This window comes from Patagioenas fasciata, chromosome 12, assembly GCF_037038585.1.
Source record: "Patagioenas fasciata isolate bPatFas1 chromosome 12, bPatFas1.hap1, whole genome shotgun sequence".
Lineage (NCBI taxonomy): Eukaryota > Metazoa > Chordata > Aves > Columbiformes > Columbidae > Patagioenas > Patagioenas fasciata.
Genome location: NC_092531.1, coordinates 14,175,173 through 14,190,397, shown reverse-complemented (window position 1 = coordinate 14,190,397; position 15,225 = coordinate 14,175,173). Strand labels below are relative to the sequence as shown.

The 15,225-nt window shown below is 43.6% G+C and overlaps 1 protein-coding gene across 11 annotated transcripts in view; it reads left to right on the top strand.

Annotated features, from left to right (window-relative positions):
- GLCE (glucuronic acid epimerase) overlaps positions 1-15,225 on the top strand; it is a 48,250-nt gene that overhangs the window by 25,812 nt on the left and 7,213 nt on the right. For 10 of the 11 annotated variants that reach the window (XM_065847704.2, XM_065847705.2, XM_065847706.2 and 7 more), the window contains one exon: positions 13,058-13,599. In XM_065847704.2, coding sequence (XP_065703776.1) covers positions 13,058-13,599 — 542 coding nt within the window. Of the gene's footprint in view, positions 1-13,057; positions 13,600-15,225 lie in introns of those variants that run through there. The other variant, XM_065847711.2, reaches the window with a different exon arrangement.

Here is a 15,225-nt window from a genome sequence, read left to right as displayed (position 1 = left end):
CACCTTGTGCCTCTGAAAAAGAACTTGGAATTCTGTTCCTCACAGAGAAAAACTGTCTTGACTGACCAACTTGCACTTACATTTTGTTTGTTAGACTTTTAAAGCTACAAATCCTGCCAGGCCTGTGTTATGCTGTGTTGTATGTCCAAATCTATAATAGCCATAGCTGTGCATCCCAGCTTCGTTGGGAGCAAAGAACTGAAGCAATCTCAGAAATCAGCAGAACACAGGAGCCATGGCCAAAAATATTCCATTTCTCCCCATGCAACAGTTCTTGGCACTTTGCTGACTGCGTCTCTTCCTGAGGAGAAAAGGCTTCTCTGAAAACGTTTTATCTCTTCTCAGCAGTTGTTCTGACCTTTCCTTTCACTGGTAATTTTATTTCTTGTCTATTGATGTTTAATAGTAATCACCTCGTGTACTTCAAAATAAATAATTCACTGTCATAGATATACAAAATAATTCATGGCCAAAGCCTTTTGCTATCAAGTAGCTTTCAGTGTGCTTTTATATTGCTTCTAATTTTGTTCTGCCCTCCTCTTTCATCAGCTCTTTTAAGGAGCTGAAAAGTGGGATAAAAAAATAAGGTAAAATAAAAGGGTATCTTTATCTCATACCTTATTACATGCCTATGTGCATTGATGGACTGTATGCTAAAAACCAGAATTAAAAGTTCCTGTTGCACCTGACGTGAAAGGCAGCTCAGCCTTTGTGGTGAACGTCGATAAACCAGGATTTGTGCCTTGTCTTGGTGTCCCCACCCCAGCGCTACTGCGCCCCAGTGACCTCTGGGTGCTGAATGTGAAAAGAGATCTTGAAACAAGTTTCCAAACACATTTGCCAGAGTCTAAACATAAACTCTGCTGGGACACTCTGTTATTTGGAGAATGAAGTGACAGATAGAGCTTGATTCACAGGATTAGGAGAAGAAAACAGCAATTCTCCCCAGAAAGAGGCATCTTGGGGTTGAGATCCCGTTCCTCGCTACCCACGGCATGGACACTGTTCCCTGGTGCATATATTTTTGAATCGGAATCTTTAGAAATTGCTATTCCAGAAGTGCACAGGTGCTGCTTTATTTTGGTGTGTCTAACTAAGCTGAGCTGGAAAACCCATGGCAGTGGTCTCTGCCCTCACTGTATGTTCTTCAAACCTGTGCGTATGGAAAACTCGATGCTTTCTGATGCTGCTCAGCTCACGTTTGCTGATATTGAGGTTCAGCCACTGCTAATATGGCACATGATGTACTTTGAGGAAAAGTATTTTCAGTGATTTTTTTTTTTTTAAATGGAAATTATGAGAAAATACCTGTGAAAGCAATTAAAATCAAAGCTTTAAAACTTCCTGGTAAAATCCCCTTAATTAAGTTTTGAAGTGGCATTGCTTATTGTTGCCCATGACATATTCTTCAGCAATATTTAGTTGAAGCAGCAAAATGTCACTGAAACCTTTAATTCTGCATTTGAGTGACTACTGTGAGTAACTCCTTTGTTGAGAACCATCTGCACAGAGTGCCAGGGTTTACTAAGCAAGAAAAATTAGGCATTTTTAGCTGGTTTCTTTAACTTAAACCAGGTTTTATTTATTTCTCTGCTATAAACAGTGTTACTTCCTTAACCTTTGCTTTTTACATAGTGGGGGAAAAAAAGCCAATGAACATGTACATTTAGGGTATGTAAGAGTACAGCTGTGAGTGGTTTAAGCCGATAATAGACTAAGTGTAGGTGAACAAAAACTGAGGAAGATAAGTTGTGATTAATGGCAGGAATTACATGAATCCCATTAGCAATTGCTACACCAAAACATGCTCTTGTGAAGATGTTGGACCACATTCTCCAAGTTCATCCGCTTGATAGGAATCGTGTAGTTTTTAGGATGTACTCTCCAAAGTCTCATGCCCGCTTCTTTTGAGTGATGACAGCATTCAGAATAGAAGGGTTCTTCTATTTTTATTTGAAGGTTGCATGCGAGCAGGCATGCCAAATATTTGCCAGCTGTCCAAGTGGTAATTTGGAGCACACTTTCTATTGAATTCTTGTCGATGTTTGTAATGAGTTGGCAGAAGAAGTGCCGGCGTCTCCGGCCACGAAACCCCATCGGGAAAGGAAACGCTGCTCTGTCTTTCCCACTGAAATGCAGCTTGTACATCAGCCTGCTTGATGGCAGGAAGAAAATGATGATGTTTGAAAGAATCAGGATTTTTTTTAGTGGAAAACAAACCAAAAACAAACAAAAAAACCCAACAAGCTGGCAGGGAAGAAACAAAGAGCATAAAGTGAACTTAGGGCTTTGCGGTGGCAAGAAGAGTCAATGTGTCTAACAGGGTTGAGGCTGCTGAGCTGTTGGCACCAGGGTAAAAGATTTTCCTTTTCTCTTGATGTCAAAGGTCTCTCAGAGCACATGCTGAGAGTGAAATAGATAAACACAGTTTTTCAGAATGAAGGCAACTCGTGCTGCTTTGGCTGCTCCACGCTTAGAGATGTTATTTCCCAATTCCTGGGCAGACCGAGAGCTTGGCTGAGAGTCATGGCAGTGGGTGCAAGAATATCCTTGCAGAATGTAGTTGCTTGCATGAACATAACTGTGTGAGGTGACTTTCAAGCATTTCTGATAAGCCAGTAAAATGATAGTGAAAAATCTCATTTTGATTTTAGGTTGTGTGTTCACTTTCTGGGAATTTCCAGGGAAAACACATTGGTTTGTGGGATCAGCAGATGCGTCACTCCGTGCCAGCAGCCGGGCAGCTCCTCAGGTCTGCCGGAGAGGTTTTTAGTGATATTGCCCTCTTTTTTTAAAACAAAAGAGGCAAACAAAGCTTCAGGCTTGTGTTTTAGAACATTTGATATATGTTTGCACCTGAGACGGGTAAACCAAGAGATCCAGATGACTTCCCAACGTGAAAATCCTGCCCTGAAGTGAGTGATGACATCGAGTGGGCTTCAAGGAGACATGGCTCTCTTGTTTTGGTAAAGCAAAGGGTTTATGTTATTATTTAAGTTCTGTTGCTGTAAGCCACAGCTGTGTGCAGGTACATAACTGCCTGGATGCTTCGTCCTGCGCTGCTGTGGTCTGCATGCCTTAGACACTGGGGCTTCTTGTATGATTAGTAAATCCAACCTAGAATTAGGTTGGAAATCCTGTATCTGTGCATTGTAAAGCAGGGGTTTGTTTCTCTGAAATACCCACCAAAACTTTACTCCAGCTGTGTAGGTTTGATAGCTCTCCACCGTGCCATGAGAAGGGAAACAGGAGGGGAACACTCTTAATTTTTTTTCTGTCTTATCAGCCTTGAAGATGTACTTGCACAATGCTGAGCTGCAGAAAAGGGTTTCCAAAGTAGACGTGTTCTGATGTCTTGGGGCTAAATAGACCATGAGTTATGCGGCTTATCCTCTCTCCAGTGGCACGAGCAAAATCTAAATTACTGCTGCCGTGCTGGACTGGTCCTGGTGTCAGAGGAATTTCTCCTGACGCGCTCAGATCTGAGTGATGAGGCTCCAACCTGTTCTTTGGCCGGGGTGCCCCCTCTGTCCCCGTGTCACCCGCACTGGGACACCTGTGCCTTCAGTACCAGGCTGAACATTATCCATGTGCTTAGAAAGCGTGTGCTCTGTGACTGTTTAAATGTGCTGTCTGTCTTTTTTGAAGGGTTTGGCTATTCATTGGCTTTGGCTTAAATGTAAAATGCCTTCACACCTTTAAGATAAAAGTTAGAATGATTCGAGCAGCTGGCACGTTCTGCAGCTTTCTGTCGGCAAAGCTCTCCTAGGATATACGGCATGTCCGTCCATTAGAGGTAATGCCAAAAATGCGTGTTTTTTGTATGTTAGCACATTTGCACAGTTATTCTGTATGACAGAGCTGGTATGTGAGAGTTCGGGGATGTGATGTGAGGATCACATCTGGAACAGTATCTGTTAAATGTTCTGTATCATACTCATTCCAATAAGCAGTTCAAGTAACTTTGGACAAAAATAACTGAGATCAAATGCTTATATTTTGGGAAAGGCAAATAGTTGCAGTGAAAACCATCGTGCTGTTTGGTGAGTGCAGGTACCAGCAGTTCCATAGCACACGTACACAAGAAAACTGCTGCCAGAGCAGCACGGGGATGGGGATTTATTGTCTTTTAAAATTGTGCCGCTGTCCGTCATCAGGATAAAATGTTTTATAAGTCAGTAACAAATAGGAGCTGACATGATGATGTAACGGTTGCCAGCTCTGGTGATTAAATGTGACCAGACTGCAGGACTGGAGAAGCTGGTCGCAGAGAGAGTGTGGAGGCTGCTTTAAAGGACAAAAATGGTGTTAATCAAGGTATCTCACATAAAGATAGGATAGGATAGGATAATTTTGGTTGAAGACCTTTATGATCATCAAGTCCAACTGTTAACCCAACACTGCCAAGTCCACCACTAACCGATGTCTTTTAAACCCCTCTAAGGCTTTTTAATGTAAATAATGGGTTAAATGACAGTCCCAGCTGTGGCAGGAGGGAGATGAGAGAGGAGGTAGTGAGGAAGGACATGTGCTCGCTCTGAGTTCCTGGGTGTGAAGTCAGATGTTCCTCCGCAGGGCTGTGATCAGACGCCTGGTCAGGAGGATGTTACTGATGATCCAGAGGAATCAAATGACCTGGTTGCTGGTCAGGCTGCACAGTGGGATGGAGCAGGTAATAGATCTGTGTCCACAAAGCAGCAAACGCTGCCTGCAGCCGTTTTATTCCACTGTTATTTTGTTGCCTATGAATGCTGAACCCACAGTGAGACCTTTCCCGACAGCCCACTCATCACAGCTCGCCCAGCAGCACCGTAAAGAAAAAGGCAGACAGGGCTTCCCCCATTTGGTTTGTTGTGTTTTTGCTTTATGAAGACAAATAGTTGGAATGATGCGTTTTCTGTTGTTCTAGGAAGGTAATAATGTGTTGCTGAGCAGCAAAATGAGCAGCTCTGCTACCTGTGCCTGTGCTGACTCCTCCAAGGGATCTGACCAGGAAAAGTCAAACAAACCAACAAGTTAAAGACTGCAAGGCCAAAATCAAGCTACTTGGAACTTACCATCCACAGAAACAACTTTATCATTGAAGATCCATACTATATATGTGCAATAAATTATTTTGATTCAAAATTGTGTGTACAGTATATAGTATTTCCAGATCCCACAGCTGACATGAGGCTTATAATCTAATGTTATACAAAGCCAAGTGTAAGCGTATATTTTCAAATGGCTTAACAAAACAATATAAATTATTGGTATAGAAAAACATGTCTTTATGCTTATAACAGTTACTTAAATTTAAATAATGCAGTGGACCTATATTTTAAATATTGTGTGGAACTCTTGTGGTCAGCTGCCTTGCAAAGACAATGTAATCAGGAAGGCAGAGACAAAGACATGGTCAAAGAAGTTGAACGAATCAGCCAAGAACAACCAGTTCTTAGCAGATTAACCTGCTCTGGGTGAAGATGTCCCTGCTCATGGAGGGGCTGGACAGGGCGAGCTGGGAAGGTCCCTGCAACCCAAACCACCCTGTGATTCCATTAATATAAGGGAGAGTGATGAAATAGTTTCATCTTTTGCTTCATTAATCTGTGTGGTAACAGTATAATACCTGATAACTTGGAAGGAGGCAGTGTAGTGCCTCTGTAAGCAGCAGCAGGATTCTGGAGTTATTGTTTGTGCCATTAGCGAGGGGTTTAATAGCTTAATCCGTCTGGAAAGCAAGGAGATTTATTAGCCTGTACAATAAATAGGTTCATAATTACTGCAGCAATACCTGCTAACTGGTTTTCCTGATATGGCCTGAAAGTGTGATACACAAGTAACTTCATCTTCAGAGTTTTGTGGTGATATTGTCCTGGATTTATTAGAAAAACAAAGGCACCTGGACAATCCGTCCTTGCTGCCCAAGAGCCTTTGCAGCGGCTGGTCTGAAGGGTCGTGGGGTGAGCGTGCAAAGAAACCTGGATAAAGCTGCGGGGAGCACCCTTCTGGCATCTTAGGAAAAATAGCCTTTTTCTCTCTAGTTAGGATTACAATTACTCTTTGATCTGATTTTTTTAAATTAACACAGGCTGATAAATGAACAGTGCACAGCGAATGCAGGAGAAAGGAGATGGGTGTTTGCTGGGTAGGACCAACAGGAGCAGATCCCGTGTTTTCAGTCGACTGGATCAATGCACCTTTAGATTTGTGCGTTTTTCTGTGGATTCACAGGCAAGTGGAGCTTGCAGGGGACATCTGGAGATCATCTAGCCCCCTCTCCTGTTGGAAGTGGGGCTCAGGATGGGTTATTGAGTGCCTTGGCGAGTCTTGAAGCAACTCGTCTGCTTCATTGCACTGAAGCGTGCAAGTTTTTTCCGATTTTAGAATTTTTTTCCAATTTTAGATCCTAAAACATTCCAGATTGCGTGACAGTCAAAGGCCTGTGAGTCACTAAACTCCTGCTCTTGTGTGGGGAAGCACTTTGCTCTAACTTGTGTTAACTGTCCTGTGTGCAGAGAGATGTCTGTCTGTCCGTCTGTCTGTCCCGAGGGCCCTGAGCAATGTGCGGTTGCTCCCTGCGTTTCTCCAGGCAGCAGCAGAACCTCTTTGAAAACCTTAAAAATTGTGTAGCTGCGTGGATACCGGCACTGAACGTGCCCAATGCCGAAAGCAGGTGCAAATTGCAGTTTCTAATAAGAAATGATAATGTCAGTATCTATAGAAAAGTACTTTGACTTTTTAAATTAGCTGTTATATAGCAACAGACTTTGCTAGTGCTTAATAATAGATGTGTTGATACAAATAAAACTGCATTAGGCTCTAATTGGACTGGAAAAGTGTAGGATAAGCTACTGGATATGGCTTCTTCATTTTATATTTCAGATCCCCTCTGTCTAATCACACACAGATGGAGCACTGGAAGCAACGAGGATTAGATAGTAAATCTGCACTAAAGAGCCGGCGGAGGGGCTGGTAATCTCGATTCTGTTCTGGTAGATACATTCATTTTTGTTTGTACAGACTTGTAATTTCCCAGCACTTGAGGAAAAAACAAGCAGTCTTGACAATGTGCCATGTATTAAAGTACAAGCTGAGCACAGGCTCTGTGCACATCAAGTATAAATAAAATATTAGCAGCCAGGCCTGTCTGTTGGAAGCAGCTTGCCCAGGTTAGCGTTCTGATAAATTGTACGGGCTGCCAGGATGGTTTTTAATGTTTTTCCTCAGTGCATAACACCTGCAGGGCCAGTGCTTTGCAAACCAGTGCTGGGCTGTGTGCAGTGGGGAAGCAAACAAAGCAGATGATGGGAAGGATTTCCAAGGAGCCAACACGAGCAGGTTGAGGACGCAGGTAAAACACGTTTCGGAAACGTGGAGCTGCGAGGAAGTCAAGTGATTGCTAAATAGCACGTTTTAAGACGTAAGTGAGCTTTGGCAAAAGATCTGAAATTTTGATGTTGTTACAATTATCAAAAAGAATTTTCCGCAGTCAGTGAAAACAATTCCTGAGTTTTGTTTTTTCTCTAACACAACATTGTCACGACCGGCCTGAATAGTATTTTGCTGTGTGTAATGAACAGGAAACAGGAGGAAAAAAAATCTGTCTGAGGTTTGTGTGCAACTGAGTATAACTTTGAGGTCTGGGTATGTATTGAAGTTCTGATCTTGTTGCTTTATTTTGTTAAATTGTGTGGTGTATCTTTTCTTTAAATATTGAATTTAACGTATCTCACATTGGCAGTCGGTGTTCAGGGTTGTTTTTCCTCTGTACTAAATAGCTTAGTCTGGCATAGAGGCTTCAAAGTAAATAGGTAGCTTATCGCTATTCAGCAGAAATCCCTGGTCTTAAGGAAAAATACTCTTTCTTCCTACCGAGCAAACACAGAGCTGGTGTGTTAGATTATTCGGAGACCTCCGAGACTCAGTGGGCAACTTACTTTTGATTATTGTTTAAACGCAGAGAATTTAAATGCAAATTCTTGAACGTGCTGCCAGCTGATGCATTCTTGGGAAATATACTTTGTGGTGTGGTTTCTGGAGTCCTTACACAGTTACTTACTGAGGAAAACATCGAGTATTTTTTACCAGCTTAAAACTCTTGTTTTTTTGCTCATGCTGGTAGGATGGTTGCAGGATCGGGGAGATCGGGCTCTTGCTGCACGTGATGCATCCTCTGGGGCTTTTAATTAAAGTTAAATGTGACTCATCTTTGTAGGTTGGAGAATCATTGATCTGGTTTATTAAAAGCTGAATCAGGCAACATGAGAGAAAAAAGATAACAGCACTGAAGCAGCCACCGGCAGCTCGTATCGCACGTGGCTTTGAAAGCGCAGTTTGTATCCGTGTCACCCTGGTGAAACGGGAATAATGGTTAAAAAAATCAGTAAAAGCACGTGGCCAGCAGCAGTGTCCCTGTTCACATCCCTCCTGCTGTCACTGTCACCGTGGTGTCACCGGGAACCCACCCACATGGGACCTCGGGGAGCTTGGAGATGCTTTAGATAATTCTCGTGTCTGGCGTGGATAAAATGCATCAGCCTTTTTGCAAAGTGCGGTGTCCATGTGGGCACGTGGCATTGCTGTAATGGTCTTTCTTTTTTAACTCTGAATGCCAGCAAGACTGGACAAACACCTGAAGATGTGGTTTTTTGGAAGGGTGAGTGCTGGAGGTAAAATGCTTTTGCAGGCAGCAGCAGCACCGAAATTGCTCTGCAAAAACTAAATCTCACTTTCCGAAACAAGGCTGGGACGGTAAGGCCGAGGATTGCAGCAGGACACGTCCTTCCACACCCTGTAGTTTAAAATGAGTTTTCCACATCACTCCTGCCCGTCACCCTCTGCGCTTCCACCCAGCACCCCCAGCCTTTCTGCTGCTGCTTTGAGGGACTTTCAGCAAGAAAAGAAATTGCATTTTGCTTTTGTGAAGGGCCACGAACAGGCGAACTACATAACAAGGATTGCAGGTTAATTATTGTAGCTCTCTTTTGCAAAATGCAATATGAAAATGAATTCGTCTTCAACCTGTCCAGCTCTGCTGCGCTTGCGAAGGAGCTCGGGGGTCAAACTTGTCCTGCTCACACCGAAGCAGGATCCAAATGACAAGGAGCCAACAGCAGTGCTGCTTTTGGGGCTGGATGGACAAACATGCAGGCAGAGACCTGGTAAAACAGCTGAAATCAGGAGTGGCTGATCTTTCAGGAAAAAAGCCTTTCAAGAAAACCCTCCCCAGTGACCCAGAAGCAGCAGGAATCTTGCTCTTCCAAGGAACTGCGGCTGCTTTGCTTCACCTTTTTGCAGCATTTACTAGAGAAGTTGCTGTTCTTCTGTTTCCAGATTTTATTCTTCTCTTTGCTTTTCCTTTTTTCTTCCGGAGTTGTTCAGACCAACGCAAGGGCTGTCCTGTTCCCTGGATATTGGGTATTTTATGGAGAGCACAGGGATGGTGCAGGAGAAGCGTCTTTGTTCATGTCCTTGAAGTTTTACTCTGTCTCAGGATTTTCAGAAAGAGTCCTCTTACTGGTTTGTGACAGCAAATACAATCATCATCACGCTATATAAAACACGGTATTTTATAATGCCAAAGGCTAATTTAATGTTGATAGCATAAATTTTTAACAAAATAAAGCTGAAGGATGGAAGTTAATGAAATGTCAGTGGTCAGATGAGTTCAAGAAAAGGCTCTGATGTTCAGTTAAAATGAGGTTTGGCTTAAGATCTTTGATAGGTGCAGGTAGTGTGGGTATAAACAGCACGATGGAAAAGTCTTATAAGTGATTTCCTAAGAGAGAGAGACACGGGTGTTTTTAGAATGCGAATAACTGGGGTTTATGTAGGAACTGAGGGCCAGGACTGGATCTGTCGTTCTGAGCGGCACAGCTGGGACTGTGGGTCCACAGTTCCCGGTGTGGAGTGCTGAGATTTGTCCTTTTCCGGGCATCATTAATGCAACAGAGGCAGCAAGGTTTTATTTTTGTTTAACCCAGTCATTCTTTATATGAAAAACAGTGTTTGGGAAGCCTTGATGCCTCACTGGAATTGGCCAAATGAGTTTCTTTGACTGCAGTGCCTGTTTTGGGAGACATTTGAAACTGGGCGTTCACTCTGTAAGAAATGCTATTTCATTGCCTCTTTATTCAAATTTATATAATGATTTGTACCACAACTAAATAAGTGTAACCGGTGTAAAACTAAACGATTATTAATTTATAGATGATTTGCTTTGTTGTCCAGCGCAGTGTAAGTAACAGCAGCTCGTGGCTCTGCTGCAGCTGCTTCTGCCTCCCCCAGCAGTTGAACATGGGAATTAAAGGAATTTTGACTTCACAGAAGTATTTGCCCTTTAAAACCTGTAGTTTCAGTATTACTTAAGGGGTAAGGTTTGACTTTATGATAAAGAGCCCATACCGTCAGATGCAGGTGGGAGATGTTTGGGTGCACAGCCCCGGCGAGGTGGGTACGTCACCCTGCAAAGTGAGGAGGAAACAAGCGTGGGGCTCGTGAATCTGTTATTTCATCCCTTAAAACTACTTTCTCATGTTTTACTCTTTAAATCTTTAACATATGGTGTGATGAAAACCTTTTCATAAGAGCAGCAAGGGAATAAAGCAGTTTAATACAGGCATTTCGTGGCTTTAAATTACCTCTTTCTACTGTTGAAATCCTGAATTTTTTATTTTTTCTGCAGTTGAATGAAAATCCATCTGTCCATTTAACAGGTAATAAGCCTCTCTCCTGCACTGATATGTCTAGATATTTTTTCAGTGGCTGGTGAGACTTAATGCAGTGATTCTCTGAAAAGACTCCGCTTTTCTTTCCGAGCCCTTTTCAGTTCATTTATAGTTCATAAAAACTAAATATTTCAGCAGTGTTGCCAGGAAGCCGTGGATGCGGCTGGACCTGACCTGCAGCATCTTCTGCAAAGCAAGCGTAGGAAACGCATTGTGCTGCTCCCAATTTTCCATAAATAAAATGAAATCTGTGTAGAATGGCATACCCAGGACCTTTTCACAGCTATGGAGTCTGTTTAAAATCATGGGGTAGTAAGGATGTGAAAAGTGTGGTGATGGAGTTTCCCCTTCCCTTGCTCCCCATCGCCTGCTGATCCAGATGGCTTAATTAATTTTGAGTTTTATAGGCAGGGGTGAAGTGTGTCAGAAATGCTGTTCCCTATTTAAAAGTGAATTATCCCTCTGTGTAAAAAGAGCAGAGCATATTTGTTGAGGTCATCTTGGAAGCATCATCACTAAAAATTGTCTGCTGATGCAGAAAATTGGATTTATTCTTCTGTTAGCATTTCCATAAAAATACAATTATATATAAATTTATGTTCTCTAAAAGCTTGTAGTAAACTGGGCTTTCAGAAAATAAGACACTTATATTTTAAAGTCCAGTTTTAAATGACCAGATGGTCATTTTATCCAGCAAACATAAAACTGGTGAGAGAGAATTGATTGTTGCTATTCTAAAGCTGGAGGAAGCGACTCGAGGTGAAACTCCTTTTAATTGCTGTGTGGTTAACTCGTGCCCATCAACAGAACATCTGCAACATCTGTGGGACCATCCTGGCACATCTGGGGCTGCACGACCCCCCCTCCCCCCAGCTGCAATTAAGCTTAAATTAAGTTAAAACTTAATTCAGCACCACTGATATTGCGGCTTTACTGGGGAGGTGAAATTAAACTTGTGTTTAATAAGGATTTTATGAAGTGTATCTTCAGTATTCCTGCGCATCTGAAAAATGCACATTGTTTGTTTGAAGGACTTTGTTCCTCAGCAAACGTTGGGTCTTTCGAGCAGTTAAATCACTTCAACTTCTGGATTTATTTTGGCGCTGCTCAGCCTTGCTCCTCGTCGGGCTGTAATGCGGGAGTCAGGGCACGTTTCGTGTGGGAGAAGGGTTTATCTTGCAGAAAAAAACAATAAAATCCCAAAGAGAGGGTTTAGATGGTTTCTGTATTTTCCTGGGGGGAGCAGGACACGTGAGGCTCCAGGAGGTCCTCTCCCTGGGGGCAGCCCCGGATTCTCCCTGTCCCTCCTTGGCTTCTTCTGGAGGCTCTGGCTGTAAATTCCTCTGTTACCAGCCCTCTTGCTCCTCCTCGTACACATTATTAGTTTTACAAGTGGGCAGGGGGGCAAAACCAAGCATCCATTTTTACAGAGGTAAGTCAGTGATTTCAGCTGTGTGAACTACAAATATTTCCAGGGCCACTTTGTTGGAAATCCCTCTGTCCTGATGCTGGATGGGTGTTGGTTATATTTTGCTGAGGATTTCTCCTGTTTGCCAAGGAGAGAGTTTGTTCACTGATTGCTGGTGGTTGCCGAGTGTCTCATTAACATCGAGCTGTTGATTTAGAAACAGTTGCCTTGTGATTGCTGCTGTTCCTTTGCATTTGGTGAAACCATGTGGTGTCACAGCCGGGAGGTGAATCATAGAGTCACAGGATGGTTTGGGTTGAAGAGACCTTCCCAGCTCCCCCAGTGCCACCCCTGCCATGAGCAGGGACATCTTCACCAGCTCAGGTTGCTCAGAGCCCCGTCCAGCCTGGCCTGGGATGTCTCCAGGGATGGGGCATCCACCACCTCTCTGGGCAACCTGCGCCAGGTTCTTACCACCCTCAGGGGCAACAATTTCTTCCTCATGTCTGGCCTGAATCTCCCTCCTTTGGTTTAAAACCATCACCCCTTGTCCTGTCGCAACAGGCCCTGCTCAAAAGTCTGTCTCCGTCTTTCTTATTGGCCCCCTTTAGATACGGAAATGCCGATTTTATCATGAGCGCTTCTGCTTCTGTAAGGATTGTTCAAAAGAAGTCTGAAATGAAAAATGTGGTGTATCTGACCTGAATCTTCCCTCTTTTCATTTAAATCTATTGACTTGGTACGTTTGATCTTTTTGCTTATGGAAAGCTGGAAAAACCAAAATTCTTTTCTAGGTACCCACTTCCACCACCTTCCTACTGATGTATGTGGTGATGCTTCCAACAGATGGACTCCACCAGGGCTCTGAATCAGCAGAACCAACAGCTCTGTCTATAAACACCATGTTTTAAACCCCTTTACCCTCCCTGTTTTGCAGGTATGGTGTGAATATGCGTTGCTTGGCAGCTCGGGTCAACTACAAGACTCTGATCGTCATCTGCGCCCTCTTCACGCTGGTGACGGTGCTGCTTTGGAACCGATGCTCCTCGGACCGGGCCGGCCCGTTCCCCCACGGCCTGGCCCAACGCCGGGCGGCCGCCGACAGCGACCCAGGGTGGGCACAGAGCGAGGAGGCATCGCCCCAGGAGCAGCAACGCGCTCCCCCCGTCGCCGGGGCCTTCAACAAAGCCCCGGGTCCCAAGTACGAGGAGATTGACTGTCTGATCAACGAGGAGCACACGGTTAAAGGGAGGAGGGAAGGCAACGAGGTCTTCCTGCCGTTCAGCTGGGTAGAGAAATACTTTGAGGTTTATGGGAAAATTGCGCAGTACGATGGTTATGACAGGTTTGAATTCTCTCATAGCTACTCCAAAGTATACACACAGCGAGCACCTTACCACCCCGACGGGGTCTTCATGTCCTTTGAGGGCTACAACGTGGAGGTTCGGGACAGAGTCAAGTGCATAAGTGGTGTTGAAGGTTTGTGCCAAGTATTAAATTATTTTTTTTAATAGTTGAAATGCTTTTTAAAATCTGCTGCCATCACCCAAGATGCAAAATGATCTTAATCTGGTCGGGATACTCTCGATAAATACTTTGAGAAATCGTGTGCAGTCTCCGCTCCATGCCAAGTCTTCCCAGCTCCCGTCATGCATCCACGTGGTTGGACCAAATGACATTTAAAGGTCCCTTCCAACCCAAACTGTCCTGTGATCTCTGGTTTTACTGGTTGCAGCAAACTCCAGAGGTGCCAGGGCAGTGCTGCTGTCAGGTTTTGGCATTGTCTTTGACACATCTGTTAGGGAGCCACACTTAATATAAAACATAAAATTACAAGGAAAAAAGCCTTCTGAAGGGGGCTCCTGCATCCCCGTGGGCACAGATACAGCCTGTGCTCTGAGCAGATGCCGCTGCCAGCACGCATGGGACAGCCCAGCTGCTCATGGGCAGCTTAATATCCGGGGTTTTATTTGGGGTTTAACAATATCCTGTCTCCCTGCGGTGCTGGAGGTGCAGCAACCGAACTTCCCCTGTGGAATTAGCTCTTGCCAAAGCTCATCCTGCACATGATCTGGGTAAATCGGGTCCTGCAAAAGGTCCTGCTGCCCACAGCAAGGTGAGAAGGTTTCAGAGAACAATCAAAAAGCTCTTCAGCCACCCAAGTGCCCCTGGATAAACTTAACATACGGTAAAACCTTTCCAATTTGTGTTTTTGCTAAACTGTGCAACCAGTAATTAGTGCACAGGGTCTTCCAGTGGCTTGGCAAAGATTTGATCGCAGAAAATTCTTGTCAGGTTTCATATTAAAAAATTAATGACTTTATAAAATTATTATAGAATGTGACACTGCGACCCTTCAGAAATTAAAGACCAACTTTCACTTAAGGAATAAAATACATAAATTTTCATACATCTCAGTGATTGGGGATGCTCTATGTCAATACGAGCTCTTCCCGTGACACAGTCACTGCAGAAAGCTGCTGTGTCGCACAGTTAATTTGTAAAGGATTCACAGAAACAAATGCATAGGATATGTCAGTTCTGGGAGTTTATCTAAGGTTACTCTCACCTTTTTATTATTTTTTTAACTTTTATTGTCATTGTATCTGCCAAAGGAGGGAAACAGGGCACTTTTTGTGATGGTTTTCTGCAAAAAGCTGAAATTCAGAAAGAACTAAATGATAATTGGGACTGATCCTGCAGCCTTTTGCCCTGCAGAAGGTGAGAGGTGCTGCTGAAACCGCGGGAGAGCAGCGAGTTTAACGCTCAACGATGTGGTTATTTGTCTACAAACCTTGCTTTTTGGCAGACTGTGATATAAGAGCTATAATCGTGGAACTTGGGGCCAGAGCCTGGGTTTTGCAAAGGCAATAGAGTTATTGGCATCCAGCAAACAGGTTGGAGAAGAGAAATAATTGTAAGGCAGGAGTTTTAATATTAAAAAACGTTCTCAGACATGTTTTGCATCGTTCCAGCCCTAGAAATTCTCATGTTGCTGCATGATGGGGAAAAAAATACGATGTTATATTTTCACCTTCTCCCTTTCTGCAAGGTTAACGTGTTGTTATGTCCTATGACCTGGAGAATTTAATCTTGTCATCTTGT